The 27,446-nt window shown below is 37.6% G+C and overlaps 1 protein-coding gene across 1 annotated transcript; it reads right to left on the minus strand.

Annotated features, from left to right (window-relative positions):
- Positions 1 to 53: 53 nt before the first annotated feature.
- On the minus strand, positions 54 to 25,483 carry LOC127417951 (stress-70 protein, mitochondrial). Its single transcript, XM_051658238.1, has 17 exons — positions 25,264 to 25,483; positions 21,789 to 21,847; positions 21,614 to 21,701; positions 17,789 to 17,970; positions 16,080 to 16,204; positions 15,914 to 15,987; positions 13,073 to 13,179; positions 11,362 to 11,524; positions 11,160 to 11,252; positions 10,829 to 11,038; positions 9,696 to 9,923; positions 9,187 to 9,291; positions 5,497 to 5,614; positions 4,863 to 4,957; positions 4,012 to 4,104; positions 3,777 to 3,917; positions 54 to 1,460 (listed from the first exon to the last, which is right to left on the minus strand). The coding sequence occupies exons 1-17, from the start codon at positions 25,345 to 25,347 to the stop codon at positions 1,383 to 1,385; spliced, it is 2,043 nt and encodes a 680-aa protein (XP_051514198.1). The 5' UTR covers positions 25,348 to 25,483; the 3' UTR covers positions 54 to 1,382.
- Positions 25,484 to 27,446: the final 1,963 nt, after the last annotated feature.

Raw genomic sequence — 27,446 nt, forward strand, 5'->3', positions numbered from 1 at the left:
CCCAAATTCCGAAAACTAAAATACGTTGTTTAAGAAAAAACAAAAATACTCAGTTCAAACACTTTAATCATTTTATTATAAAAGACTGCATTGGAATATTATTTTCTTCAAACCAATTGAGTCATTGAATATATGTTTCACATTTAACATTTTCAAAAGACATTAGCCTTAGTACAGAGCATCTGTGGTTACATGTTTTTCTTCTTCTATAAACCATAACATCATATGTATGGAGTATATGGGCTTTTTGTTGTAATTTCGTGCCGTTATGTTGGAGTCAAACAGCAAGGATTATCTTACAAGGATCCTTCAGGAAAGACATCCTCAAGATGATGGTTTCATTAAAGTAAACCAGTACTACATAATAGCAAAAATAACAATAATCATCTCAATGAACAAACCCACCTCTACCATCTTTTACTGTATATTTGACAATGTCACAAAATGCACATTTGCACAGATCTGTCCAATAACTCTTTCAATCAGCTGCTCAAAACTTAATTTGATCTAGCCTGGAGTTCACTTAAAACATACTGGCATTACCTGGAGGGAATAAGTCTTTTCAGTATATTATTTTGTTGAGCAAGCAGAAGTCTGATTTTCTTTCATTAATGATGTAGATTTGAGCTTAACAAACTTGCTTAATATAAGATGCCAGTATGAATGAAAAAATGAAAATTAGATTAATCTACCAATTCCACATCAGCCATTCTGTGACTCATACAGCTTTATACTCTCAACACACTTAAACATACAATCAATTTCCAAGCATAACAGAATATGTTGGCAAATCACATATTATTTATTTAAATATGAAACAGTGACTTTTCTATGTGAAACCTGATATTTTACATACTCACTGTAGATATAGTTATCCTAAAGCCGTTTAGTCATGCATACAGCCCATTCACTTCCACTATTAACATAAATAGTTTACGAAATAAAACATTTGGGAGGTTCAAAAACAAAACACAAGCAGTACACTACATGCTTCATAAAGACGTGATTCTGTAAAACACTATGGTCAACATTCAGGAATGTATGCCTAACCGACTAAAGGGTCATTATGTCTACGATGAGTATGTAAATCGTCAGGCCGCAAGTACAAACGCTGCCCTTTAAACCCCAAGATGGAAAATGAAATGCTTAATTGCACATTTTGCCGCTTCGAGATTGATGTCGATTATTTTGAGCAGACACAGTAAATTAATATGAACTACTAGTCAAAGGAAGGTGGATGAGACATTAGAATAGATGTACTGTAGATTTTACTGCCAAAAACACAGTATATGTGAGAATAACTTGCGTATGTTGCTCAGGGCAACACAATGTTTCTGCACCCAAGCCATTCAGTTCCACAACAAACTCAATCATCACAGACTTTACTGCTGTCCTTCCTTTTTCTCTCCAGTTTCTCCTCCTGAGCTCGAGCCACTGCTGCCTTCTCTCTCAGACGCCATCTGTGAAACACATCTCATGAGAGGAGTACTAGGAGATGTACACAGTTACCACACTTGTCATACATGAAAACTCATCAATTAAGCTGCCATTTGTTATTTATTGTAAAACAAAAATATTTTTTAACTGATATCGACACTGATTTCCCTACTGGATTCAATTCTGATTAATTTGGGTATACTTCAGTTAAAATGTCAAAATACGAAATAAAATACGAAAGCAATTTGATGATCCTCGAAACCAATCTCGAAAAGATACATAAAATTGAGGTAAAAAAAGAATAATAGATAAGCAAAAAGAAAGAAAGGATATATAAAATAAAAAGAATGAATATATAGACAAAACAGAAAAAAGAAATAATAGATAAAAGAGAAGCAGGAAAGAAAGAAAAAGAATAGTTAGATAAAATGGAGGCAAGAAAGAAAGAAAATAAGAAAATAATCAATAGAGGGGAAAGAAATACAGAAAAAATAGATATAACAGAAAATAAATAATAAGAGATACTGTAGATAGATAGATGATAGATAGATAAATAGATAGACAGACACTGCAGATAGAGAGAGACAGACAGACAGATAGATAGACAGACAGACAGATACTGTAGATAGATAGATAGATAGAAGACAGACAGACACTAGACAGAGAGATAGATGGATGATAGATAGACAGACAGACAGAGAGATGGATGGATAGATAGATGATAGACAGACAGACAGAGAGAGAGATAGATGGATGATAGATAAATAGATAGACAGACACTGCAGACAGACAGACAGACAGACAGAGATGGATGGATAGATAGATGATAGACAGACAGACAGAGAGATAGATGGATGATAGATAGACAGACAGACAGAGAGATGGATGGATAGATAGATGATAGACAGACAGACAGAGAGATAGATGGATGATAGATAGACAGACAGACAGAGAGATGGATGGATAGATAGATGATAGACAGACAGACAGACAGAGAGATAGATGGATGATAGATAGACAGACAGACAGACAGAGAGATGGATGGATAGATAGATGATAGACAGACAGACAGACAGAGAGATAGATGGATGATAGATAGACAGACAGATACTGTAGAGATAGATAGATGATAGATAAATAGATAGACAGACACTGCAGACAGACAGACAGACAGAGATGGATGGATAGATAGATGATAGACAGACAGACAGACAGAGAGATAGATGGATGATAGATAGACAGACAGATACTGGAGATAGATAGATTGATAGATAAATAGATAGACAGACACTGCAGACAGACAGACAGAGAGATGGATGGATGGATAGATAGACAGACAGATACTGGAGATAGATAGATTGATAGAAGACAAACAGAGATGGATGGATAGATGATAGACAGACAGATACTGTAGAGATAGCTAGATAGATGAGATAGATAAATAGATAGACAGACAGACACGGCAGATAGACAGACATAGATACAGACAGACACAGACAGACAGACAGATACTGTAGAGATAAACAGATAGACAGACAGACACTGCAGATAGACAGACATAGATACAGACAGACAGATGGATGGATAGAAAGACAGATATTGTAGATAGATTGATAGTAGATAGATAAATAGACAGAATAGATAGACAGACAGACAGATTGATTAGAGATGAGAAAGAAAAAGAATAATAAATAGAGATGAAAGGAAGAAATAAAGAAAAATAGTGAGAGAATAATGGATAAGAGGCAAGAAAGACTTAAAGGAAAAAAGCAAAAGAGCAACAGATAAAACAGACGAAAGAGAGTGAAAAAAGAGCAAAAAATAGACAGATATAGAAAAGATAGTAAACAGTCAGAAATAAAAAAAAAAGACCAAATATACAAATTAAAAGCAGAATCAAGTATTAAAAGAAACATTCAGAAATTGTACAATTTCAGAAAAGTAATCAAATGTAACAAAACTACTGAAATTACTGGCCTTCACTTTATGATTATAATACACTAATACTTTTTAAAGCTACTGAAGTTTTCCAGCCAAGAGCAGCGAGTGGTTCTCTCGTTACTGTTGTTTGATCAATATTAATGACATACTACACTGCAGCAGCTCTATTATTAGCCTGTATTTACACCTCAAGTTTGATTTTGATACAAATCCGCTTTTTGTCTCACTGTTTATGTCCTCTTTACACATCTATGACTGTTACATTAATACTTTTCACGAAACGGAGGTGTATTTTACAGTTTAGTCATGTATGCGTATTAGTTCACACATTTTCAAATGTCCCAGAAGTGTTCATTATCAGAAAAGCATGTGCAAAACAGTCAAATCATTGTGTTTACCTTCTTATATGCCATCTCGAAGAGCTTGAGCGAGGCCTGCTGGAGGTTTGTAGCAGCTTGTTTGATGTTCTCTCCTGTTTCTGCGTCTTTCCGCGCGAGCAGCTCTCGTACTTTCGCGATCTCCTCTTTCAGTTTATTACACTACAGGAACCAATAACAAATCTTTAGTATCTATGTAGAGACATTGTATAGAGAATCAGCTCTCAAGATTGAACATTTTCACATGACTTCATACCTCATCAGCTGGCAGCTGATCCTTAAACTCCTCCATCTTGGACTCGGTGTCTTGAACGATGCCCTCAGCCATGTTGACGGATTCCACGCGGTCCTACAAATCAAAATTAACTGGTTAAGGCGTTGCAATAGGTATGAGCTCTGTTCCCATGTAGGCTGCGAACGTGTAAGGCAAATAGGCGTAACAAAAGCTCTACATGTACAAATGGCACTCCTCATGTGAAGCGTACAAGATGACGCCTGGAAGAGCTTTCCTCAGACAGCTCACTAAGATTTAGAACAGAGTGATTAACATTCGTCACAAACAAGATCCAGTTAAACTCCGCTTGAAATAGTGACATCACGTATCATGACGCAAACATAGTTAATTCTCTGTTAAAAGCTTTTAAATACATTTTTTTCTCCCCAATTTGGAATACCCAATTCCCAATGCGCTCTAAGTCCTTGTGGTGGCTTAGTAAGTCACCTCAATCCGGGTGGCGGAGGACGAATCTCAGTTGCCTCCGCGTCTGAGACCGTCAATCCACGCATCTTATCACGTGGCTTGTTGAGTGCGTTACCGCGGAGACGTAGCGCGTGTGGAGGCTTCACACTATTCTCTGCGGCATCCACGCACAACTCGCCATGCGCCCCACCGAGAGCGAGAACCACATTATAGCGACCACGAAGAGGTTACCCCATGTGACTCTACCCTCCCTAGCAACTGGGCCAATTTGGTTGCTTAGGAGACCTGGCTGGAGTCACTCAGCACGCCCTGGATTCAAACTCGTGACTCCAGGTGTGGTAGTCAGCGTCAATACTCGCTGAGCTACCCAGGCCCCAAAGCTTTTAAATCATTACATGACACTCTACCTTCCGTCTCCTGTCCTCCTCTGCGTACTTCTCGGCATTCTTAATCATGTTTTCGATGTCGTCTTTGCTGAGCCCGCCAGACGACTGGATGACAACTGGATGAAAATAAAATATGTATGATTAATATATATTTATGTACTAGAAAACTAGTAAGCGTGATATAAAAGAGAAAATGTTGTTTGCTAAATTTAATAATTAGCTTTTATATTGTCTCTGCACCAAATAAAAAAAAAAAAAATTATACAAAAATCAAGGGAAAGTATTTATTTTGTATTTAGCACATCTTTCCAATTCATTTTTCAAAATTGATTTGTGTAGGACATTCCACAATAAATATTGTTCCAAAGTATCTTTACAGAGAACACTGCTTTCAAATCCCCCAGTGACGTGCGCAAACAGATGGCAAGGAATGCCAACGTTAAAAGATAATAATTAAATGCAACTAGCCACATCATCGTGCATATTTAGGATAGCAAAAGAAAGAGGTTTATCAACTTTCTCTTTTGATATTGACATCAAAGACTAGGCTTCCAATTAAAGTTGCCACAAATGATTTCTGCCCATTTCCTTCCCAGTGTACTGTCTCTGATGTTTGTCACCAAGACTTGTCACTACAAGTTTTATCCGGACTTACTCTGCTGTTCGCGGCCGGTTCCCTTGTCTTTAGCCGAGACGTGCACAATTCCGTTAGCATCGATATCAAAGGAGACTTCAATCTGTGGAACTCCGCGAGGAGCAGGAGGGATGCCCACCTGTTCAATTCAAACACATCATTAATAACACAGTTTGAGTCATTTTCAAATAAGGACATTCAGGATGCATCACTTGAATAACTGTTATTATTTAGCTGATTAGGCTTACTGATTGTCGATTGATCAATTAAGCACAAATGCATTCAGTAATCAAGCAAACAGATGCCGAAAACATTGAGTCATCTTTCCTGCTTCTCGGATCACTGTTTGATCTCTACATGTGCACTTATTCGGCAAGTAGTCTTGTAATAAGATGCATAAGAGCAGTCAGACGTTGACTAATTACTAAATAAACACCAACGCTTCACACAGTTGCTAAATAATTAGTGACAGGGCTGAAACGATTAGTCGACGTTATCGACAACGTCGACAATAAAAAATTGTCGAATAGTCATTTGATCTTATCGTAACATAAGATAATATGAAACTCTAATGATTGCACACAATAGCAGCACTGCAACTCGCGCCTGACTGAGGACAGGAAGAAAACACATCTCACAGTCCAGACACGCTCTAAACTTTCCTAACAGCTTCAGGTGAATGTAGATCACAAAGTATGAGGGAATTACAATGCAAAAATACAAAATAAGTAAATACAGAAGCACACTCGTCGTGGAATAAGCAGAGCCAGAGCTGACGCTCAGCTTAAGCAAAACTTGCATGTCGAGCGTCTTTGAAGGAAACACCCCACCGTTACATCTTTAATGCAGTTCTATTTAATGCGTTATAGCTTTATTACAGTTCAAATAATACAGAAACTTGGCTTTTCTCTGTGCGGTCAGCGCCTCTTCTATGAGTTGCGTGAAGTGTCCCGATCTAAGGGGGAGAGACTGAAACTGCACCTGGCTGAGGTACACTCTGTTGTGGGGACGCTCATCCCTCGAGTGCACGCGCTTAATGCAGCTAGACTATAACGTGATGGCTTGTGACTTATTGAATCATAATATATGTGTCACTGTGCGTTATTATCGTGAAGAAAATTGGCAATATGCAGATTTATTAATAAGAGAGAGTTTGTTTTTTTGTGAGTTAAAGATGGATTGAAGTGAACAGAAAAGTGAGAGAGTCTTCGCCCCATTACACACTGCAACAAAATACGTTTTTTATTTTTGTTTGTTTTGGCTTGTTTTCCAATATAAATATTTAAAACTCCTTTAAAACAATGTACATTTACTTTAGCAGCTATGGTGCAGAATAATTATTATTATTTTATTTTTTTAATCTGGAGATTGTTGAATATAATATTAAAAATACAAATATTTTAAAATATTTTAAAATCCTTTAAAAAGATGCATTCACCTGAGAAGCAGCATATAAGATATTTAGACTTGATTTTAGAGAATAGATCTTGAATATAAATATATTTTGTCTTTACTGCACTCGCAGAAGTATAACCAAGTGAAAAAATACACTTATATACAAAATACACTTATATTTGTCTCTTAAAGCAAGTCTAAATATCTTATGTTGCTTCTAAAGTAAATGTATCTTGTTTTAAGGATTTTTAGACAATTTTAAATGGAAGACAAATACACTTGATAACAATAGGATTTTTTTGTAGTGAAATTTTTACTGAATTAAACATAATAAAAAGTATTTTTTTCCCTTTAATTCAGTGAATGTCATTTAGAGGTATTTATAAAAGATGATTTTGTCCACTATTGTTAGCAAGCAGGTTTAATACAACCTTTTAAGTCGGTGCACAAGCTGAATAATCAGTTAAGTGCTAATGATTAATCGTTGCAATAATCGCCGAATAGTCGAATAATCGTTAGATTAGTCGATTATCAAAATAATCGTTTGTTGCAGCCCTAATTAGTGATTTACGTTACTTCAACAACGCCAAAGTCTGTAAACAAATAGATACTAATGATTTCTCACTAGAGCATTTTTTAAGCTTGTAATGAATATATCTCTTATTTTTGACTGTATATCGTCTATGTGTGCTGCTCTCATGGTGTTTACCAGTATGTCACAATGATCTTTGATAGTGACAACAAAACTATTCATTACTGTTTTCAATTCTAATAAATGTTAGCATTTCACAATTACAGTAAATTTAATTTTACAGTGTGGGGCATTAACATACAACTTCAATACATAACTTGCATAAGTGTGACAAAGCACTTTTAAAAGAAATATCGTTGATCAGTAGCTATGTTTCCATGATCGTTTTTTTATGTGCATTTTGGGATATCGCATAAAATCGGCTGGATGGAAACACCAAGATGCGAATAAATCTCCAAAATCTTATTCGATAAGAAGAAATGCGCATAAACTATGATGGAAACAAATTTATCAATAAACGATTGGATTTGTTAGGAATAAAAGTTGCGCATCAAAAAGGTCATGTGGACAGAAACGCCTTGTTGATGAGAGAGGTCAACAGAGAATGGCCAGACTGGTTTGAGCTGACAATAAGTCTACAGTAACTCAGATAACCACTCTGTACAATTGTAGTGAGCAGAATAGCATCTAAGAATGCACAACATGTCACTTGAGGTGGATGGGTTACAACAGCAGAAGACCACATCAGGTTTCACTTCTGTCAGCCAAAAATAGAAACCCGACGTGGTCTTCTGCTGTTGTAGCCCATCCGCCTCAAGTGACATGTTGTGCATTCTTAATGCTATTCTGCTCACTACAATTGTACAGAGCGGTTATCTGAGTTACTGTAGACTTTCTGTCAGCTTGAACCAGTCTGGCCATTCTCTGTTGACCTCTCTCATCAACAAGGCGTTTCTGTCCACAGGACTGCCACTCACTGGATGTTTTTTGTTTTTGGCACCATTCGGAGTAAATACCAGGAGATCAGCAGTTACAGAAATACTCACACCAGCCCGTCTGGCACCAACAATCATCCTTGCGATTATCTAATCAGCCAATCGTGTGGCAGGAGTGCATAAAATCATATGTGCATATGGGTGGCATGATTGTTGGTGCCAGATGGGCTGGTTTGAGGATTTCTGTAACTGCTGATCTCCTGGGATTTTGCACATTATAATTTCTCATCAAAATAAAAGTTCTTTAATACACAATATAAATGCTCAAAGTTGAAATAATAATAGTTTCTCATATACCTTTCTCAATAAGAAAAGATCACAAAACAATTAAGCCTTCAAATATAGTGGGCTACATTCAGGCTGAACCTGTCCTGAAAAAGTATGTGAAAGTGTATATATTTTAATAATTTGTCATTATTATAATTACATTTTAACTTTCTAAAAATTTAAAGATTCTGCATTCTATCAATTAATATTATTTCTTGAAATTGTATATATAATAATGTTATGAGCTGTCAATGTCTGAAATAATGTGTACAATTACAAGTAACAACACTGAATTTGCATTCATTTGTGTAACACGCACTAAAATGGTACTGTCACTTTAAGAGCTCAACGTGCATCTCACAGACTTGCACAGCTGTTCCGGTTCATTTATTAATAAATATTATTTAAATATAATTAATAGATACGGTTAGTAATTTATTTAATTTGTGATATATCGAAATTCGATCATCCCTTATACACAAGATCTGAATCGGATTTTTTTTTTTCAATCTGAACACGTACCAGTGTGAACTGTCCCAGAAGCTTGTTGTCTCCAGCCATCTCTCGCTCGCCCTGACACACTTTGATCTCCACTTGAGTCTGTCCGTCAGCAGCGGTGGAGAACACCTGACAAACAGACAAGAGACCACCACATCACCAACATGAACAAATAAAACTGCTGATACATTTATTAGATAATAAAATACTGTATGAAAGAAAAAATAATTAAAAAAAAGCATAATTTCAACCAAACAGCCATTGTTGCCAAGTAGACATAAATCACCAGCAATAACAACACAAGTATATCATGAATATTCAATATATCAGCGCTTGTGCATTTAGGAGAAAAGTTTAGTCCTACAAGGTAACTGAAAATACCCAACAAACAGTTCTTGGTGCTTATTTCTTCCCAAAGCACCTTGCAGCTACTAAACAACATCTCAGCTATCAATATAAACAAAATGCAAACAAGCAGGGCAAATAATGTTATTGCATTTTATGATTATTTATACAATCTTGAATTACCATACCTGGCTTTTCTTGGTAGGAATGGTTGTGTTTCTGTTGATGAGTTTGGTGAAGACTCCTCCCAGAGTCTCAATACCTAGAGACAGCGGCGTAACGTCCAGCAAGAGCACGTCTGTGACGTCTCCCGCGAGAACGCCGCCCTGGATGGCTGCTCCGATAGCCACGGCCTCATCCGGATTCACAGACTTACTGGGAGCTCGGCCAAACAGATCCTGAACCGTCTGCTGGACCTGATGAGGGAAAAGAAGATGCAAATGAAGACACTTCATCTTTCTTTAGAAAGAGTTGCTAAGTTCTGGATCGTTCCAATCAAGCACAACTTTTTATTCTCTAGTATTATTACACAACCTAGCCTCATTGAATGAACATTACCATAACTAAATTTTTGCAAACTGACATACCGAATTCTAAGTTGTCACAGTTTCCTGGTTAAATGAACACTAGAGACACTACAACAACTGTGCGTTTTATTCAATTTCATGAAAATCACGAGTATCACTGATTATGACTTTCTAACACTTATTTTTCACTCTTTTACTCACACACACTGCTCTGCTATACAGTATTATATCAAAGCACTTACTATAAAGCCTCATTTCAATGCTTGTTTTACAGAACCACCTACATTTACACACTTATTTCAACGTTATTAGCTTGCACGGTAGCTCACCTGATAGAGTGATGGACTTTGAACTTCGAAATCCATGGTTTAAGCCCAGCCAATCACACGCTGACACGTGAGAAGAAAGTGTCATAGAAGCGACACAAAATGACGTGGTTGCTTCAGAAAATGTGCTTTTCATATCGCATTTGCTTTTAGGACACTATAGGTTAGGTTTAGATATTGGTTAAGGGTAATGTCTGTTTTGTTCACCTCTCATTTAATTTTAGATCGCTACTGGTTAGGTTTAGGAGGTACGTTTTACTCATTAAAACCAACATCTAACATTCACCTTAAAAACCTCATCTGATTACGACACAATTTCACTTGCTTTTGGCGCCCCCCGCTGGACATTTCACTCAAATTGCAGCAAAACGTGTAATGAAGCACATAATTTAGTTTTGCCACCATGTGTTGCCATGATCACGTCCCTTTCATGAAGTCAGGCTGTATTAATGTGAATCTAGCTCTTACCTTGGGCATTCGGGACATTCCACCAACCAACAGCACTTCACCGATGTCACTTTTGGAGACCTCAGCATCCTGCATGGCTTTCTGACAGGGTGCGACAGTCCTGCGGATGAGATCGGCAACGATGCCTTCAAACTGAGAGCGAGTGAGCTTCATGTTTAAGTGTTTAGGGCCAGACGCGTCCATCGTCAGGTACGGCAGGTTGATATCAGTCTGTGGGTATATCATATATTTTCGGAATAACTGATGACAGACTGTTTAATTATTGAAAATGGCCACAACGCAAAGCAGAGAATCAAACAGAGCTGTGAAGATTACTGAAAGTCACACTTACCTGGAGAGAGGAAGACAGCTCACATTTGGCTTTCTCCGCCGCCTCTCTAACCCTCTGCAGTGCCATGTTGTCTTTAGTCAGATCCACACCAGACTGCAATGACAGACACATCACTTGAGACCACACAAATAGGATTAATTAGGTCGTCATATTTGATTAAAATTCTGTTATTAACTTTTGGGTGTACTATCAGGACACTCGCCTCTCTCTTGAACTCTTTGACAATATGTCTGAGCAAGTGCTGATCGAAATCTTCTCCACCCAGAAATGTATCTCCATTGGTGGACTTCACCTCAAACACCCCCTTCTGGATCTCCAGGACAGAGATATCAAACGTCCCACCACCAAGATCATACACCGCAATTCTGTTATGAAATGAAGACCATCATGGAGTCAAGTAACAAAACATTGTCTGAAATTGAAGAATACCAACATGGAATACAATAATTTACTCGCAATTTGAAAAAAGTTAAGCATTTCAGAGTTGATGCCATTTAAATACCTGGCATAGGTATTTAAATGGCATCAGATCTGAAATGCTTAACTTTTCCCTAGGGTCAAAAATGGTCTTCGGTGGTTGCTGACATACACGGTCATCACGATGCAGGTTATTTTTTAAATTTTTTTTTACATAATTGCAATTAATATTTAAGATATGTTGTTACATTTCATGTTTGTAATGAATTTTATTTATTTTTGATAATCTGCACATCTAGAAATGTCTGAATTCTGAAAGCTTATTGTACTTCAAGGTGCTGTGGGAAATCAAACTAACTTCACACCTTATTTCTAAAGGGCTAGTTATAATATTCACGAGTACACCACTTTACTGATTTGGGACTGTGCTCCTATAGTAAATATGTTTGTTTCCTACTTCATAACAGATATTGTTTTTCTTTTATCAGATTCTTAATTTAGGAATCATTGCGAACCAGGCCTTAACTTTCAGATGTAAAAGTGAAAGTGGAGATTTAGGGTAAAAAAAAAAAAAAAAAAAAAAAAAAAAAAAGAACCTACATTTTGATCTGTTTCTCACTCACACCTATTGTATCGCTTCTGAAGACATGGATTTAAACACTGGAGTCTTTTATGGATTACTTTTATAATTCATTTATGTGCTTTTTGGGGCTACAAAGGTCTGGTCACCATTCACTTGCATTGTACAGACCTACATAGCTGAAATATTCTTCAAAATTTTTCATTTGTGTTCTGCAGAATAAAGAAAGTCATACACATTTGGGATGTCATGAGGGTGAGTAAATGATGAGAGTATTCTCATTTTTGGGTGAGGTATCCCTTTACTATCAGCTGATTTTAGTTTTTAAAATCGATTTATGGAATGTAATGGTGGGCGATATACAGGCAGAAAATTTGACAACGGTATACATTTTGGCTTATTGTCTATAGCGCGGTTACGTAAAATCGCCACCGCTATAACAATGTGTCATGCAGGTTTTTAAACTACACATCATTGGCCTTAATAAAATTCTGTTCAATATGTTAGATTTTAGGAAACAAACCAGCTATGTTTGCCTTCAAATTCTTTAAATTCTCTAAAGAGATTATTTAAATCATTAAGAGCCTAATGAAGTGTTTTTTTACTTGTGTATTATTTCCTTTGTTTCATTGCTTTGAGAAAAGTTTCTCTTTAAGCTGTAAATCCTCAGGAGGTGTCTGTGATTGTTTTTGTTTCACCTATAGAGGCCACTGTTATACTGTAGAATCCTCCAGCGCCGGCCACAGAAGAACTCAGAGGAATAATAAGAATACAAAATACTATCGGCATAGATTTTTGCAGATTCCTGATAGTTCCAAAAAGCAACTATTGGCACAGATTAATCTGTAAAACCGAAATATCGGTCAAAAACCGAAATGAATGATCAAATCATTTAATGAGAGTATATAATACTCACATTTTATCCTGAGTCTTATCAAGTCCATAGGCTAAAGCAGCAGCAGTCGGTTCATTAATCACACGCAGCACATTTAAACCTGCAATCTGTCCAGCATCTTTCGTCGCCTGTAAAAACACACACCACATATTAAAGACAGTGTGCCATCTGACCAATGAAATCTAGTTTAAAGTGTCCGCCACAAAACAATTAAATAATGAGAGGTATTCTAGCATTTCTGGTGACAATAAGAACTCAAAATGTACTTAAAACTCACACAGAATTCAGAAATTTTTTGACCTATGCAATTCCATGATTTCTCATTGACAGTTCTAGACATTTGAATCATTTGGATTCAGACTGATTCCCTAGTGAATCAGACAGATTTGAGAACCTGTTTGAACTGAATCAAAAAGAACAATTTGCTAACAAATTGGACAGCTCTATGGCTTGTGAGCAAGTTTTACTCAAAGTCAAGCCGATTAAATATTATAGAGCTGTGCCTAATTAGACAATTTATATTTACTATAGCAATTTCCATGACTTTTGACGTTTTATTTATTTCCATGACTCTTCACCTGGAAAACGTAAGTTTTATATTTCCAGGTTTTCCATGGGACAGTGGGAACCCAGTTCATACAGTGCTGTGAAAAAGTATTTCTTCTGTTTTTATGTATATCTTACACTAAATTGTTTCAAAAATTCAAACAAAATCTAACATAAAACAAAGGCAATCTGAGTAAACACAAAATACAGTTTTTAAATGATAATGTTAGTTATTGAAGAAAAAAAAAAAAGTTATCCAATACCAACTGGGCCTGTGTGGAAAAAGTATTTGCCCCCAGTTACTAAATCCCCAAATCTATGAATCTGCATTCATAATGGGGTTCAGCTGGACTAGACACACCCAGACCTGATTACTGCCAGCCCTGTTCAGTTAAATCAAACATAAACAGAACTTTTTCAGCATGAAAGGGTGGTGAGGCAAAAACCACTGCTAACCCAGAAGAACATTAAGGCTCGTCTGAATTTGGCCAAAACACACCTTGATGATCCTCAAACCTTTTGGGAGAATGTTCTGTGGACTGATGAGTCAAAAGTGGAACTGTTTGGAAGACAGGGGTCCCGTTACATCTGGCGTAAATCAAACACAGAATTCCACTGTAGAGCCGAGGAGGGAGGACGGGGACGACAGTTAGAGAGAGAGAGAGAGAGAATTACAGGCAACTGCGCTGTGTGTGTGTGTGTGTTTATGGTTAAGTTGTTCATTAAATTATTATTTAAGTTGTCAAGCCGGTTCTCGCCTCCTCCTCTCCACCGAACCCCCTTACACTGGTGCCGAAATCCAGGAGGGAGGAGGGATTCCCGTCGCAGAGTCCTCAACACTGCTGTCCACCCAGGGGAGCGCCGCTGCCATCCGACGGGGGACGGAGTAGCCTGACCACCCGGACGCGGGGAACGGCCGCCGTCCGCGAGGCGAGTGGGGACTGGACTCCCCGACCGCCTGGAGTGGTAGGGCCGCTGCCAGGGGCGGAGGAGTGTCCCCACAGGATGCTGGGAACACGGAGGGGCTTTCTGTCCGCTGGGGGTCGGAGGTCTGACTCCAGTCCGCCCGGGGAGGAGCGGCTGCCGTCCGCCTGAGAGGGTGGAGGAGTGATTGAGGACCACGCGACGGCGCATCAGAGAACCGGTGAGTTTCTTTTTCTCTCTCTCTCTCTCTCTCTCTCTGTCGCTCCGTGTTGGCCATTCCCTCGCCTATTTTGTTTTTGTTGTTGTTTTTCGCCTCCTGTCTCCTCCCAGGTCGAGGAAGGCGAGCATGACCCGCCGGCAGTCGGGGCGCAAGGCACGCCCCCCCGGAGAGGAAGGGGGGATGTAGGTCATGCCGGGGGCTCCCCGGCCTGAGGCAACGCCGGGAGGAGTGTAGAGCCGAGGACGGCGGGGCCGGGCTGGAATGACGCACGCCCGGTCCCCAATCAGCCTGATGGGGCGCGCGAGGGATAAAGGCAGCCGGGGATGACAGATAGAGAGAGCGAGAGAGAGAATTACAGGCAGCTGCGCTGTGTGTGTGTGTGTGTGTGTTTATGGTTAAGTTGTTCATTAAATTATTATTTAAGTTGTCAAGCCAGTTCTCGCCTCCTCCTTTCCACCGAACCCCCTTACATCCACAAAAAGAACATCATACCTACGGTCAAGCATGGTGGTGGTAGTGTGATGGTGTGGGGATGCTTTGCTGCTTCAGGGCGACTTGCAATAATTGAGGGATACATGAATTCTACTTTCTACCAGAAAATCCTAAAGGAGAACGTCTCGGTCATCAGTCCGTGAGTTGAAGCTCGAGCACAACTGAATTATGCACAAGACAATGATCCAAAGTATAGGAGTAAGTCCACCTCTGAATGGCTCAAAAGAAGCTAAATTAAAGTTTTGGAGTGGCCTAGTCAAAGTCCTGACTTGAACCCGATTGATATGCTGTGGCAGGAGCTTAAACGGGCAGTTCATGCTTGAAAACCCTTCAATGTGGCTGAACTAAAGCAGTTCTGCAAAGAAGAATGGGCCAAAATTCCACCACAGCGTTGTGAAAGACTGATCTCCAGTTATCAGAAGCGTTTGGTTGCAGTTGTTGCTGCTAAAGGTGGCACAACCAGCTATTAAGTTTAAGGGGGCAGTTAGTTTTTCACATGGGTGATATAGGTGTTGGATAACTTTTTTGCTTCAATAAAAAAAATATTTATTTTAAAACATTGCTTTTATTCAGATTGCCTTTATGTTATATGTCAGTTGAAGATCTAAAACAATTTAGTATGAAAAATACACAAAAGAAAGAAGAAATCAGGAAGAAGGCAAATAAAGTTTTGTGCTAACCTGTCTCTGGGAGTCGTTGAAGTATGCAGGCACCGTAATGACAGCGTTCTTCACCGTATGACCCAAGTAGCCCTCTGAAGGAAAGAAAAGAAGGTTTAAAGAAGTTTTTGCAGTTTTTCCTAAAATAAGAAAAATCTTTGTACTTTGTAATTTTTGTAGGACTCACCTGCCGTCTCCTTCATCTTCATCAGAATGAAGGCTCCGGCCTGACTGGGCGAGTACAGTTTGCCATGAGCTTCAAGCCAGGCGTCACCATTAGAAGCACGCACGATCTTATAGGGCACATTTTTCCTGTGAATTACAGCACAGCTCATCACAAACCCCCCCCAAAAGCATAGATTTATTGTAGGGCTGGAAAATTGTATGCGTTCATTTCTGCTATTAAAAGTTGACAGTTTAATGCAATTATAAAAAAATAATAAAAAGCCAGTTAATGCAGTGTCCGTATTTTTACAATTCCTAAAACTTCATTAATGTTTTTCATCACTTCCCGTGGCTAAAATTGTCATACATAAATTTTCAGGAGGTGCACGCTCGATTGCACATCCTAGCACAGAAACTGATTGTGTGGAGCAGTGCACGCTTATTCATTACGTGCTACACATGTCCCGGGCATAATAAACACAGGAGTGGATTTACTGTACAGAGAATGGAGACTTCACCCGCAAGAGGTGAACCAGGCGTGGGAGAGATACGGGCAAGCTGCCGCACTGTATCTCTTCACATCGCCCGAAAACACTCACTCACTGTCATCTGAACCAGTGTCAAAATCAAAACCGCACGAGAGACCCAGCATGTGCGCAATAGAGACTGAACAGCAGCCAGAGAAAATAATCATTTTGAGATTTAAAACTTCAGCATATTAAACTTCAACATTCAATATGTTTTATATTTGTATGTATAGTCTAATAATGCATTGGCAATGTACACTTAAGTTCCTCTTGCAATAAAGCTCGATATAAACTGCAAGTTTGATCTCGTTATTAAAAAAAAGTCCCCTGTAAAACGGCAGGAGATTAAGAACTTTTAATTACAGCTAGTCAATTGATTTTATGGCATGTAAACACACTAGTATCAAAGATTTATGCCAGTAAAAATGGGTCTAATTAACTCTGCAAAAGACTGAACATTTCACATGTACATATTTAAATAAAATAAATGACTAACTAATTTCTTGCAAGTTACTCGAGAGAAAGTATAAGGTAAATATACTTAGGATCATTTTTAAGTTTGTTTTAGTGTACCATGTGCTTTTATTAATTATTATTAATTAATATTAACATAATACTGTGCGGTTAATCAGTAAAAATAAATTTAATCAATTCACAGCCATAATTTATAGATGTTAACTGTTAAATACCATGCATCATACAATGACTCCATCTTAAAATCTAGCGAGTTGCCTACCTAGATAGCATTTTTAGGCATAAGTGCACTCCATACTAAGGTGGGTTGTCATTCACTGACTGTGCATGCACTCAAATGTGTGTGTAAAAACTAGTCATGATTCAGCAAGAAGTTAACACTTACATTTATTCTAAATGTAGGATATCATTTAGCACCAACAGAAACCACATCTACACCAAAAATCTTGAGGCTCTAAAACCTTAAAATGTGTTAAGCCAAAATAATTATATATTATTTAAAATTGAACAAATAAGTGAACCGACAATGTCTTAATTTAGAGTAATAAATCCAGTTGATCATGTGTAGTCAAGGCCTATATAAAAGGCATGATTATTTAGCTTCAAATGGTTTTAAGAATGGTACACTTCACATCATGACAAATGATTAAAAAAATAAAAAGACATTTGTCAGTACCAAACACAATGTTGATAGTACTTCCACTTCATGAAAGTAAAGCAAGTATCTTACAAATCTTTCTGAACTTCAGGGTCATCGTAGCGCCGTCCGATCAGACGTTTAGTAGCGTAGAGGGTGTTGTTGGGGTTTGTCACAGCTTGACGTTTGGCCGGCATTCCAACAAGCCTCTCGCCGTCAGCTGTGAAGGCCACCACGGATGGGGTCGTCCGTGCGCCCTCAGCATTTTCCAGGACCTGTTACAAGAGCACATTGTCCAGATTCATATATTACATTAATGCAATAAATTACATGTCTTATTACACAACAGTGAGTTCCAGTCCTCTGATTAAACTGGTAAAGCAGCATTCCAAGAGTGCTGATATTTACTGGGATAGCACTGGGATACTTCACTTGTGTTGACCGCCAACACAAAGCTATATCTTTCTTGAGCTTTGTTTGGAATAGGGCTGCACGCTTAATTGAAAAAATAATCGAGAATACAATTACAGCTGTCGCAATTATATAATTGTTAAGTGTCAATTACATCATTCCATTTAGGTGTACTCCAACTGCGACCAAAATTTTCTTTTTACAACACATTTTTGGACCGTTTTGTGCATGAATGCAGAGGCAAAAAAAGTTAAAATTAGTCTAGAGGCATATCAGTAATCTAAATTATAGCGTGCGCAATTTATTCAAAATATGAATAACACTTTTTGTTTTACATGCAATTAAAATATTAATTCATTAATAATACGCATTATTTACCTAATTCAGGAGCCAGCTGTTTTGATGCATAGCTTACATAAAGAATATGGCATGCAAATGCCCCACACAAAATAAACATTTTAATGTAAATAAATAATCTCAATTACAATATCAAAGGAAATAATCAGCAATAATGATGTCAGAATTGTGCAGCCCTAGTTTGGAACGATTTTTATTATAGACAACATAACAGGCCATAATTTAATTATTCCTTTTAAATCATAGAATAATTAAATATTACAGTTAGAGGTCGACCGATATATCAGTTTTACCAATTAATCACTGCCAATAGTTGCTTTTTGGAACTATCGGTTATCGGTAAAAATCTACGCCTATAGTTTTCTCTTTTTTTATTCCTCATCAATAAACCTCATCTGGAGATATATACAGCTGTGCTCAAAAGTTTGCATACCCTTGGAGAATTGGTAATATTTGCACCATTTTTAAAGAAAACATGAGTGAGCAGGCAAAACACATTTCTTTTATTTCTTATGGGATTCATATTCAACTGTAGGTTATAACAGAATGACACAATCATAAAACAAAACATGGCAACAAAGAAAAACATTTTATGACCCCTGTTCAAAAGTACCCTTACTATACCCTTAGTTCTTAATACTGTGTATTGCCCCCTTTAGCATCAATGACAGCGTGCAGTCTTTTGTAATAGTTGTCTATGAGGCCCCAAATTCTTGCAGGTGGTATAGCTGCCCATTTGTCTTGGCAAAATGCCTCCAGGTCATGCAAAGTCTTTGGTCGTCTTGCATGAACTGCACGTTTGAGATCTCCCCAGAGTGGCTCGATGATATTAAGGTCAGGAGACTGTGATGGCCACTCCAGAACCTTCACCTTTTTCTGCTGTAACCACTGGAGGGTCAACTTGGCCTTGTGCTTAGGGTCATTGTCGTGCTGGAAAGTCCAAGAGCGTCCCATCCGCAGCTTTCATGCAGAAGAATGTAAACTGTCTGCCAGTATTTTCTGATAACATGCTGCATTCATCTTGCCATCAATTTTCACAAGATTCCCCGTGCCTTTAGAGCTCACACACCCCCAAAACATCAGTGAGCCACCACCATGCTTCACAGTGGAGATGGTATTCTTTTCACTATAGGCCTTGTTGACCCCTCTCCAAACACAGTGCTTATGGTTGTGACCATAAAGCTCTATTTTGGTCTCGTCACTCCAAATTACAGTGTGCCAGAAGCTGTGAGGCGTGTCAAGGTGTTGTCGGGCATATTGTAACCGGACTTTTTTGTGGCATTGGCGCAGTAAAGGCTTCTTTCTCGCAACTCGACCATGCAGCTTATTTCTGTTCAAGTATCGTCGTATTGTGCTCCTTGAAACAACCACACTGACTTTTTCCAGAGCAGCCTTTATTTCTCCTGAGGTTACCTGTGGGTTTTTCTTTGTATCCCGAACAATTCTTCTGGCAGTTGTGGCTGAAATCTTTCTTGGTCTACCTGACCTTGGCTTGGTATCAAGAGATCCCCGAATTTTCCACTTCTTAATAAGTGACTGAACAGTTCTGACTGGCATTTTCAAGGCTTTGGATATCTTTTTATATCCTTTTCCATCTTTATAAAGTTCCATTACCTTGTTACGCAGGTCTCTTGACAGTTCTGCTCCCCATGGCTCAGTATCTAGCCTGCTCAGTGCATCCACGTGAGAGCTAACAAACTCATTGACTATTTATACACAGACACTAATTGCAATTTAAAAAGCCACAGGTGTGGGAAATTAACCTTTAATTGCCATTTAATCCTGTGTGTGTCACCTTGTGTGTCTGTAACAAGGCCAAACATTCAAGAGGTATGTAAACTTTTGATCAGGGCCATTTGGGTGATTTCTGTTATCTTTATGATTTAAAAAGGAGCCAAACAACTATGTGATGATAAATGGCTTCATATGATCACAATCCTTAAATAAAAAGTTTTTTTTGCATGATCAGTCATATTTTCAAAATCAATGCCAAAATTTCACAATTTCTGCCAGGGTATGCAAACTTTTGAGCACAACTGTATACAGGCCATTAAAAAAAAAATTTGATTTAGTAAATACTTACATATAGATCATTGTAACAGAGCCAAATCTCTGTCATTTCAAAATAAGAGTCCACGTGTACTTCAGGCATGTTTATGGTTAAAAGTCCACATTATGCACCGAATCTTAATTTTTCTGGTTATTATTGGGATTTTGATTGCACATTAAACTGCTTTTGGGATTTTATTCATTTTGGACTCTTGTTGCCTCAAAGTCTGTGCCCTTAAAGTAAATTTTTATTAGAAACTATCAGCCAATTAGTCGGTTACAGCCCTCTACATAGCGAGAAATCACTCGCATATGCGACCACATTTTGCACTATGCAACTAAAATAATAATTTTATTAGCCACTGGCAAGTAAAAATTCAGAATGTACTCGCCAGAGCTTGAGTTGTGTAGTGGCGAAGAAAAATCTGAGCGCCGCAATCCTTTTACTAAACAAAAAGGCGCCGATTAGGAAGTCTCGTCTTTTACAGCGTGTTGTGTCTTGTGAGCGTCCTGAAGGAAATTGACCTTATTTGGCTGCAGTGGGGCCAGATCTGTCGTGATCGCCCTGTCTCCGTCACTTAAGTTGAGACTTGGAATGTCACTGACATCGACGTCAACTCTAATTTTGGTTAAACTGTTCCACGGACTTTTCATTCATCTTTGTCTAGAATTTGCAGACATGTACTCTTGACATTTTCTCAACCAACTTCTTGAGGTATCACCCTGAGATGCTTTTTAAACAGTATTGAAGGAGTTCCCATCTATGTTGGGCACTTATTGGCTGCTTTTCTTTATTATTTGGTCCAAGTCATCAATTTCAAAAACATTTTTAATTAAATTTTAGTTTTATAATTAAATTAATATGGTGGCACAATTATATTTTTGTCTACAAAACTAATTTCAAACATTTAAGCATACGCCTTCAGATCAAAAGATTTTTAAGATCATGAGAAACTTTTCAGGCAAGTGTTTCAAAACTTTTGACCGGTAGTGTATAAAAACTAATATATATTATATATGATGATGCCCCCTTCTCGGTTTAGTATATTTTTAGTTTTCAGTTGCATTATGCTTATACAATATGTTGTCAAAATAGTTTACCTTTGCTTGTTTGCCTTCCATGACAGCCACACAAGAGTTTGTGGTTCCCAGGTCAATACCAATGACTGCCCCCCTGATCGCCTCCGAACTGAGAAATAAACACATTAAGCATCTCACATGATCATCTAATCAAATCACAATCATCAATAATGTACAGAAGTAGAAAGTAACTTACGCATAATGGCGTCTGGCTGCAGTCTGGAGACTTTGTTGTGTCAATCCATTCCAACAAGCCTGAGGGGACAGAAATCAGCATTTAGGTTATCGATGAAATGGTACTGTGATGGGATCAGATGGTAACAAGTTAACAGGTAACACTTTACAATAAGATTTCATTATCATTAGTAAACACACTCAATGTCATAAACGAACAATGACTTTTTACAGCACTTATTAATCTTGGTAAATGTTAATTTATCTTATTGCACTGCTCTCTGGAATACTCTATTCTGATTGGTCAATGGCACCATCTAGCGGTTTGATATATTTCTCAGTAATAACCGCTCAGCCACTTATCAGACTACTCATCCGGATATTGCGAATTATCTTTCCTGCTTCTCAGATCACTGTGCAATCTCTATAAGCTCATAAAATAATTTCAACGCTAATCAATGTTTCATGTGCATTTATTTATTTGGCAAGTACACTTATACTAAGATGCATAAGCAGTCAGACGTTCACAATTACAAAATAAACACCAACAGAAATCCGACGCAATCCGCAAGTGGATTTCAGCTGTTCAGCGATTTCTTTCTTCTCACATAATTCTATAATTTCACCGCAAATCCATATTTTATGCCCAAGAATGTATTTATTTGGTTAGTAGCTGTGTAATAAGCAGGATAATGTACAGTCAGATGGTTGTTGTTGCAAAATAAACCCCTTCAGACTGAAGACCCTGATCACCCTGTTGGGGTTTATTTTGCAATAACAACTGGCTGACTGTACTGTATCCCTTACATTATACTGTTTTTTATTGTTCATTAATGTTAGCTCAAATTGCATTAACTAATGTTAACATATAGGTACAACATTTAATGTGATATACACACACACACAGGCGGCCAAAAGTTTGGAATAATGTACAGATTTTGCTCTTATGGAAATAAAGTATAATTCGCTTCTTATTCAAATTCTGGTAAAAAAAAAAAAAAAAAAAAAAAAAAAAAAAGCACCTCCAGTGCCGTTCTAAATGCATATTATAAGTGAACCGAACTATTGAGCATCTACAACTGAGATGATGTTCGCAAGTAGCGCTCAAATATTGCGCACCACATGAAGGCTAAAAATAGCCGCGAGTGTGTGTAAACAGAGCAGCGCCATTCACCAACGCGCTGGCGCTGCACATGCATTTTATATATTTCCTTATAAAACACAGTCTTTTGTGATTCACAGAGCTATCGCACATCTTCAAGTGGCTTTGAATAAAATGCACGAGTCATATTAACTACTTTAATTGTGTTTTTATGGTTCTATTATGTTATTTTTGGAGCTTGACAGTAACGAACATGACTAATACACAGTATCGGATTTGGAGCATGCTCGTCGGACCGATACCGATCCGTTTAAAAACGTCAGTATTGGAGCCGATACCAAGCCGGGTATCGGATCGGTGCATCCCTACATTAGCATTCATTCAAGCAAAATTCAACTATTAAATGAAGGTAGAATTTAACCGAAAAGTTGAATCCTGTTCCCAAAACAAGGGTATCCCCCCCCCCCCATGAATGTCAGATCGGAGCAAGTTGACAAATGTGTATTAAATGTTGTAAATGCACTTGATTTATTCAATTACACTATATTTAGGCCAAAACAATGGTCTGATATTTGTGAATCTTACACATCTTTTCTGCTTAATGAATCGTTTTATTGACTTTTTAAAATAAGCTGAAAAGCATATAATATGGTATTTTATGGCATATAGTGTTACAATGTGCCACACAATTGGGGCATGTTTTCACAAAAGGTCCACAAGTTTTCAATTAACTGTACCTTTTTTTTTCTGGGGCAACAATGGTGGAAATGTTCTGTTTTTGTAGCAAAGCCTATATAGAAGCTCACCTACCCTGAGAAATATTTACAGATAGCAAAATGTGTAACAGCTAGCCCTGGTCTTTAATAACAATATATACACTATTTCAATTTATGATGGTTTTCAACTATATATGCATATGTTTGTGTGTGCATGGTGTGGACTCAGGTTTATTCTTAATGAAACATCAATTATAATCAAAAGTTTACCGAAAATGTACAACAACTGTGAATAACAACAAATGAAACTAAACTAAAGAGCCAGTTAAATAGATGGGTATGCCGATAAATTTGACCATGTGGGTTCAATTTATATCATGTGGACTACACAGATCTGCCATACATGAACCATCACTTCATATATGCAATGCAGTTTACTTGTTAATAAAGCATTTATAAGTAAAAGAAGTCATATAATGATACAGGGGGAGGGGATGTTTCAGGGACACTTCATGAAGGACATACAAACCCACTCTGCCTAAATCCACCAATGAATGACCTCCACAGCTGGTGCAAAATCTTCAGTGAAATTAAGCTTTTAACAAATCACTTACACAACAACATGACCTCAAAGCAGAGAGCCGGTTAACCACGTGAACAGCAAAGAGGCCTTTCCAAATTAACTCAGTTCTTGTCATTCCGACAGGTTTAAAGAGTGACAAATTGAGGGCGGAAATAACTATATAAAATATTTTACCCTTGTGCATCAATTCAAAAAAGTTCCTCAAAGGTCCTTAGAGGACAAAAATGTCTGCGTCAAAAAACTGCCATAAAAATATTATATATTAATATTATTTCCCACTTTCAATTTTTTTAACCAACATCGGTCCCGATCATAACTAATAAATATTCATTCATTTTCAGGATTTAAACCCTTTAAATGCCAGTTTTTTTACATAATGCCACTGTTGTTTTTTTACACACACACAAAAAAAAAACCACACTCTGACATCCATACCAACACACCCACACAATTTTAGCTGCATCATTTATCCAATTGTCCTGCAGTGCTCTATAATACAGCAAACAGAAAATAGGAAAAAAGCATGTATTTGCTCCATAGGCTAAACATGAGAAAAATGGCGCCATCTGGTGGAAAATATTACAAGATTACATTTTGAAGCCAGAGCTCCAGAATGAAAGCATAATATCATAGAATTCGTGATTTTATGCTTTAATGGCACTGGGATCAAATATTGTAGTTTTAATGGGTTTCAATGGGGACATTTTTGTAACTATTTGTGTACACAGTGTATTATAGAAACTGTGGTTGAAATATCAAAATTCCACAAAAAATACACACCTTTGGCTAAACTTATGCCGTTGGCATTAACACAGCCAAAATGATCGAAATAAACAAAAATGAAAAAGACAAAAATGTCCCGAAGGTCGCACAAGGGTTAAACTATAACGGTCTTGAAACCAACTTACTACAAACCAATGTAGCCAAGTGGCATACACCAGATCACAATACCAAGTCAGGTCACGGATTATAAAAGAACATTCGTCTCGTTTTAGGTAAAGATAAACTAGTATGAACCTCAAGCACATATTAAGTATGCAGTACATCTCACAGCATTGTAAGAGCTCACAGTATGTTGTAGTTCAGCATCACTCACCTTCTTGATGAGTTCAGACACACTGCTGGCACTCTTCTGAGAGCACGACACATTTCTGACTGCTGTTCTCGCCGCGGACAACATCTTCAGATTAAATATGATTCTTATTTAACTACGCGTTAAGTAGTCAGTCTTTAAAAAGCAGGTGAATGTCAGATAAAATAGGCCTCTGCGGTGGTGAAATCTCACTGACGCTCTTCTCGAATTATCCAACACCACATGGTGATCAGAAGGACCCCACAGGTGGTCACAAGGCGCCTGAACAGAATTCAAAATTCAGCTTTGAATTAAAATAGTACCGTTCCTAGTATCGTTTATAATTTAATGTGTGTTTAAAATTTATGTTTGTGAGAATTTATATTTACTTAGAATATAATAATTTTTTGTTACGGAAGAACTACACAACAGGCATGTGCGTGGGTGTCAAATGATGCACTCGTGAAGGTCATTACATCATACAGCACTGTCAAATAAGTCTCTCTTTTATATATATATATATATATATATATATATATATATATATATATATATATATATATATATATATAATTACAAAATACCATCCAATAATAAAAATGATAATAATAACAAGTTAGTGTAGTTTGCTAAAAGCAAACATTACAGTTTTGCCAAATGCTGTTGACAATGTCAAAATGCTGACAAATTCTGCAATTAGAATGATGTTCCTGAAAACAAAATTTAATTTGAAAACTCAAGTTTATCTGTGTGATATCGATTTTAACCCTAGAATGCAAAAGGGGGTCAAATTGACCCAAAGGGGTCTGATGTTTGGAAGATTTTATCACTAAAAATATGTATTTCCTTGATCTTCCATGAAAGCCTCAAAAATCTTATTTGTGACCCTCACCAATGTCATTTCCATATTTCCTGGTCATAGTAAAAAAATAAATAAATAAAATTCTATCACTACCCCAAGACTGCATAAAGGGGGTCAAAATAACCCATATGCATTATCTTCAGGGGTGTAGATTCCAGGGGGGATGGGGGGAAGGAACTCCCCAATCAAAACTAGCAAGTACAACCCCCACCCCACCCCCAATATTTATACCATGATCAATGGAAACATATAAATGCTTCACGCAAATTAGAGTACTGAGATGATCCAGACTACAGACCAGGATGTGCTGGAGATGACTGTCATTGTGACAAAGTATTGTGTAGTTGTTTGGTGTTTTATTCAGAAACTCAGAAAGAGTCGGTTTAGGAAATGTTGCAATTATTTTAAAGACTGCTGAATTTTATCTTTTAATTTTAAATAATTAAAAGTGGAAAAATAAACAATAAAACCGTTGTGAACAACCTAATTCTTAAATTCTTGAAGATCAATTTATAAACAGGATACATTTTCTTGAAAGAAATCCATTGACACCAATAGGGGTCATTTTGTCCCTCTTTATGCATTCATAAAGGTTTTTTGGGTCATGCATTCCTGGGATAAATGTGTCGAATAAAATCTAAAATTCCCATTGCAATCAAATAAAGGGACTCTAGAAGTTCACATAATTTTTTCTAAAAGGGAGAAATCTTTTTTTTTTTTTTTTAAGAAAAGGAAACATGAAACAATTTGTCCTCCAGAGGGAGCCATTCTAATGAATTTAGATTGTGACTTTGAAGTGTGTACTCATTTTTGTCATTGTATGGATGGAAATCTCTCTCTCTCTCTCTCTCTCTCTCTCTCTCTCTCTCTCTCTCTCTCTCTCTCTCTCTCTGCTTTAACAGGTGCATACTGCAGGACCATACTTACATACTTACAGTAGTAGTCTCCCTTCCTCAGGAATACTTCATTTCTCTCTTATCAGAACCCTGTTGAACTGCCCCTGTAAAATGGGAGAGGATTATCTATTGATATGATGTGAAAAAAAGGAACCAATTTTCAGTGACATTCAACCTCTGGGGGCGTGATGACATGGGCACAGATGCACGCTGGGCAGAGGACAGAGGAGACAGAAAACAGCTGTAATTAGTGGCACTCCGGAGAGCCCTGTGTTATTTGTACCATGTAAGACTTCAGAGCTGTTTCCTATTGATTAACATGCCTGCCACTCTTGTGTTAAAAGGAATATTCCGGATTCAATACAATTTAAGCCCAATCAACAGCATTTGTGGCATAATGCTGATTACCACAAAAATTTATTTTGAGTCGTCCCTCAAGGTTACAGTGA

The sequence above is a fragment of the Myxocyprinus asiaticus genome, chromosome 27 (assembly GCF_019703515.2).
Source record: "Myxocyprinus asiaticus isolate MX2 ecotype Aquarium Trade chromosome 27, UBuf_Myxa_2, whole genome shotgun sequence".
NCBI lineage: Eukaryota > Metazoa > Chordata > Actinopteri > Cypriniformes > Catostomidae > Myxocyprinus > Myxocyprinus asiaticus.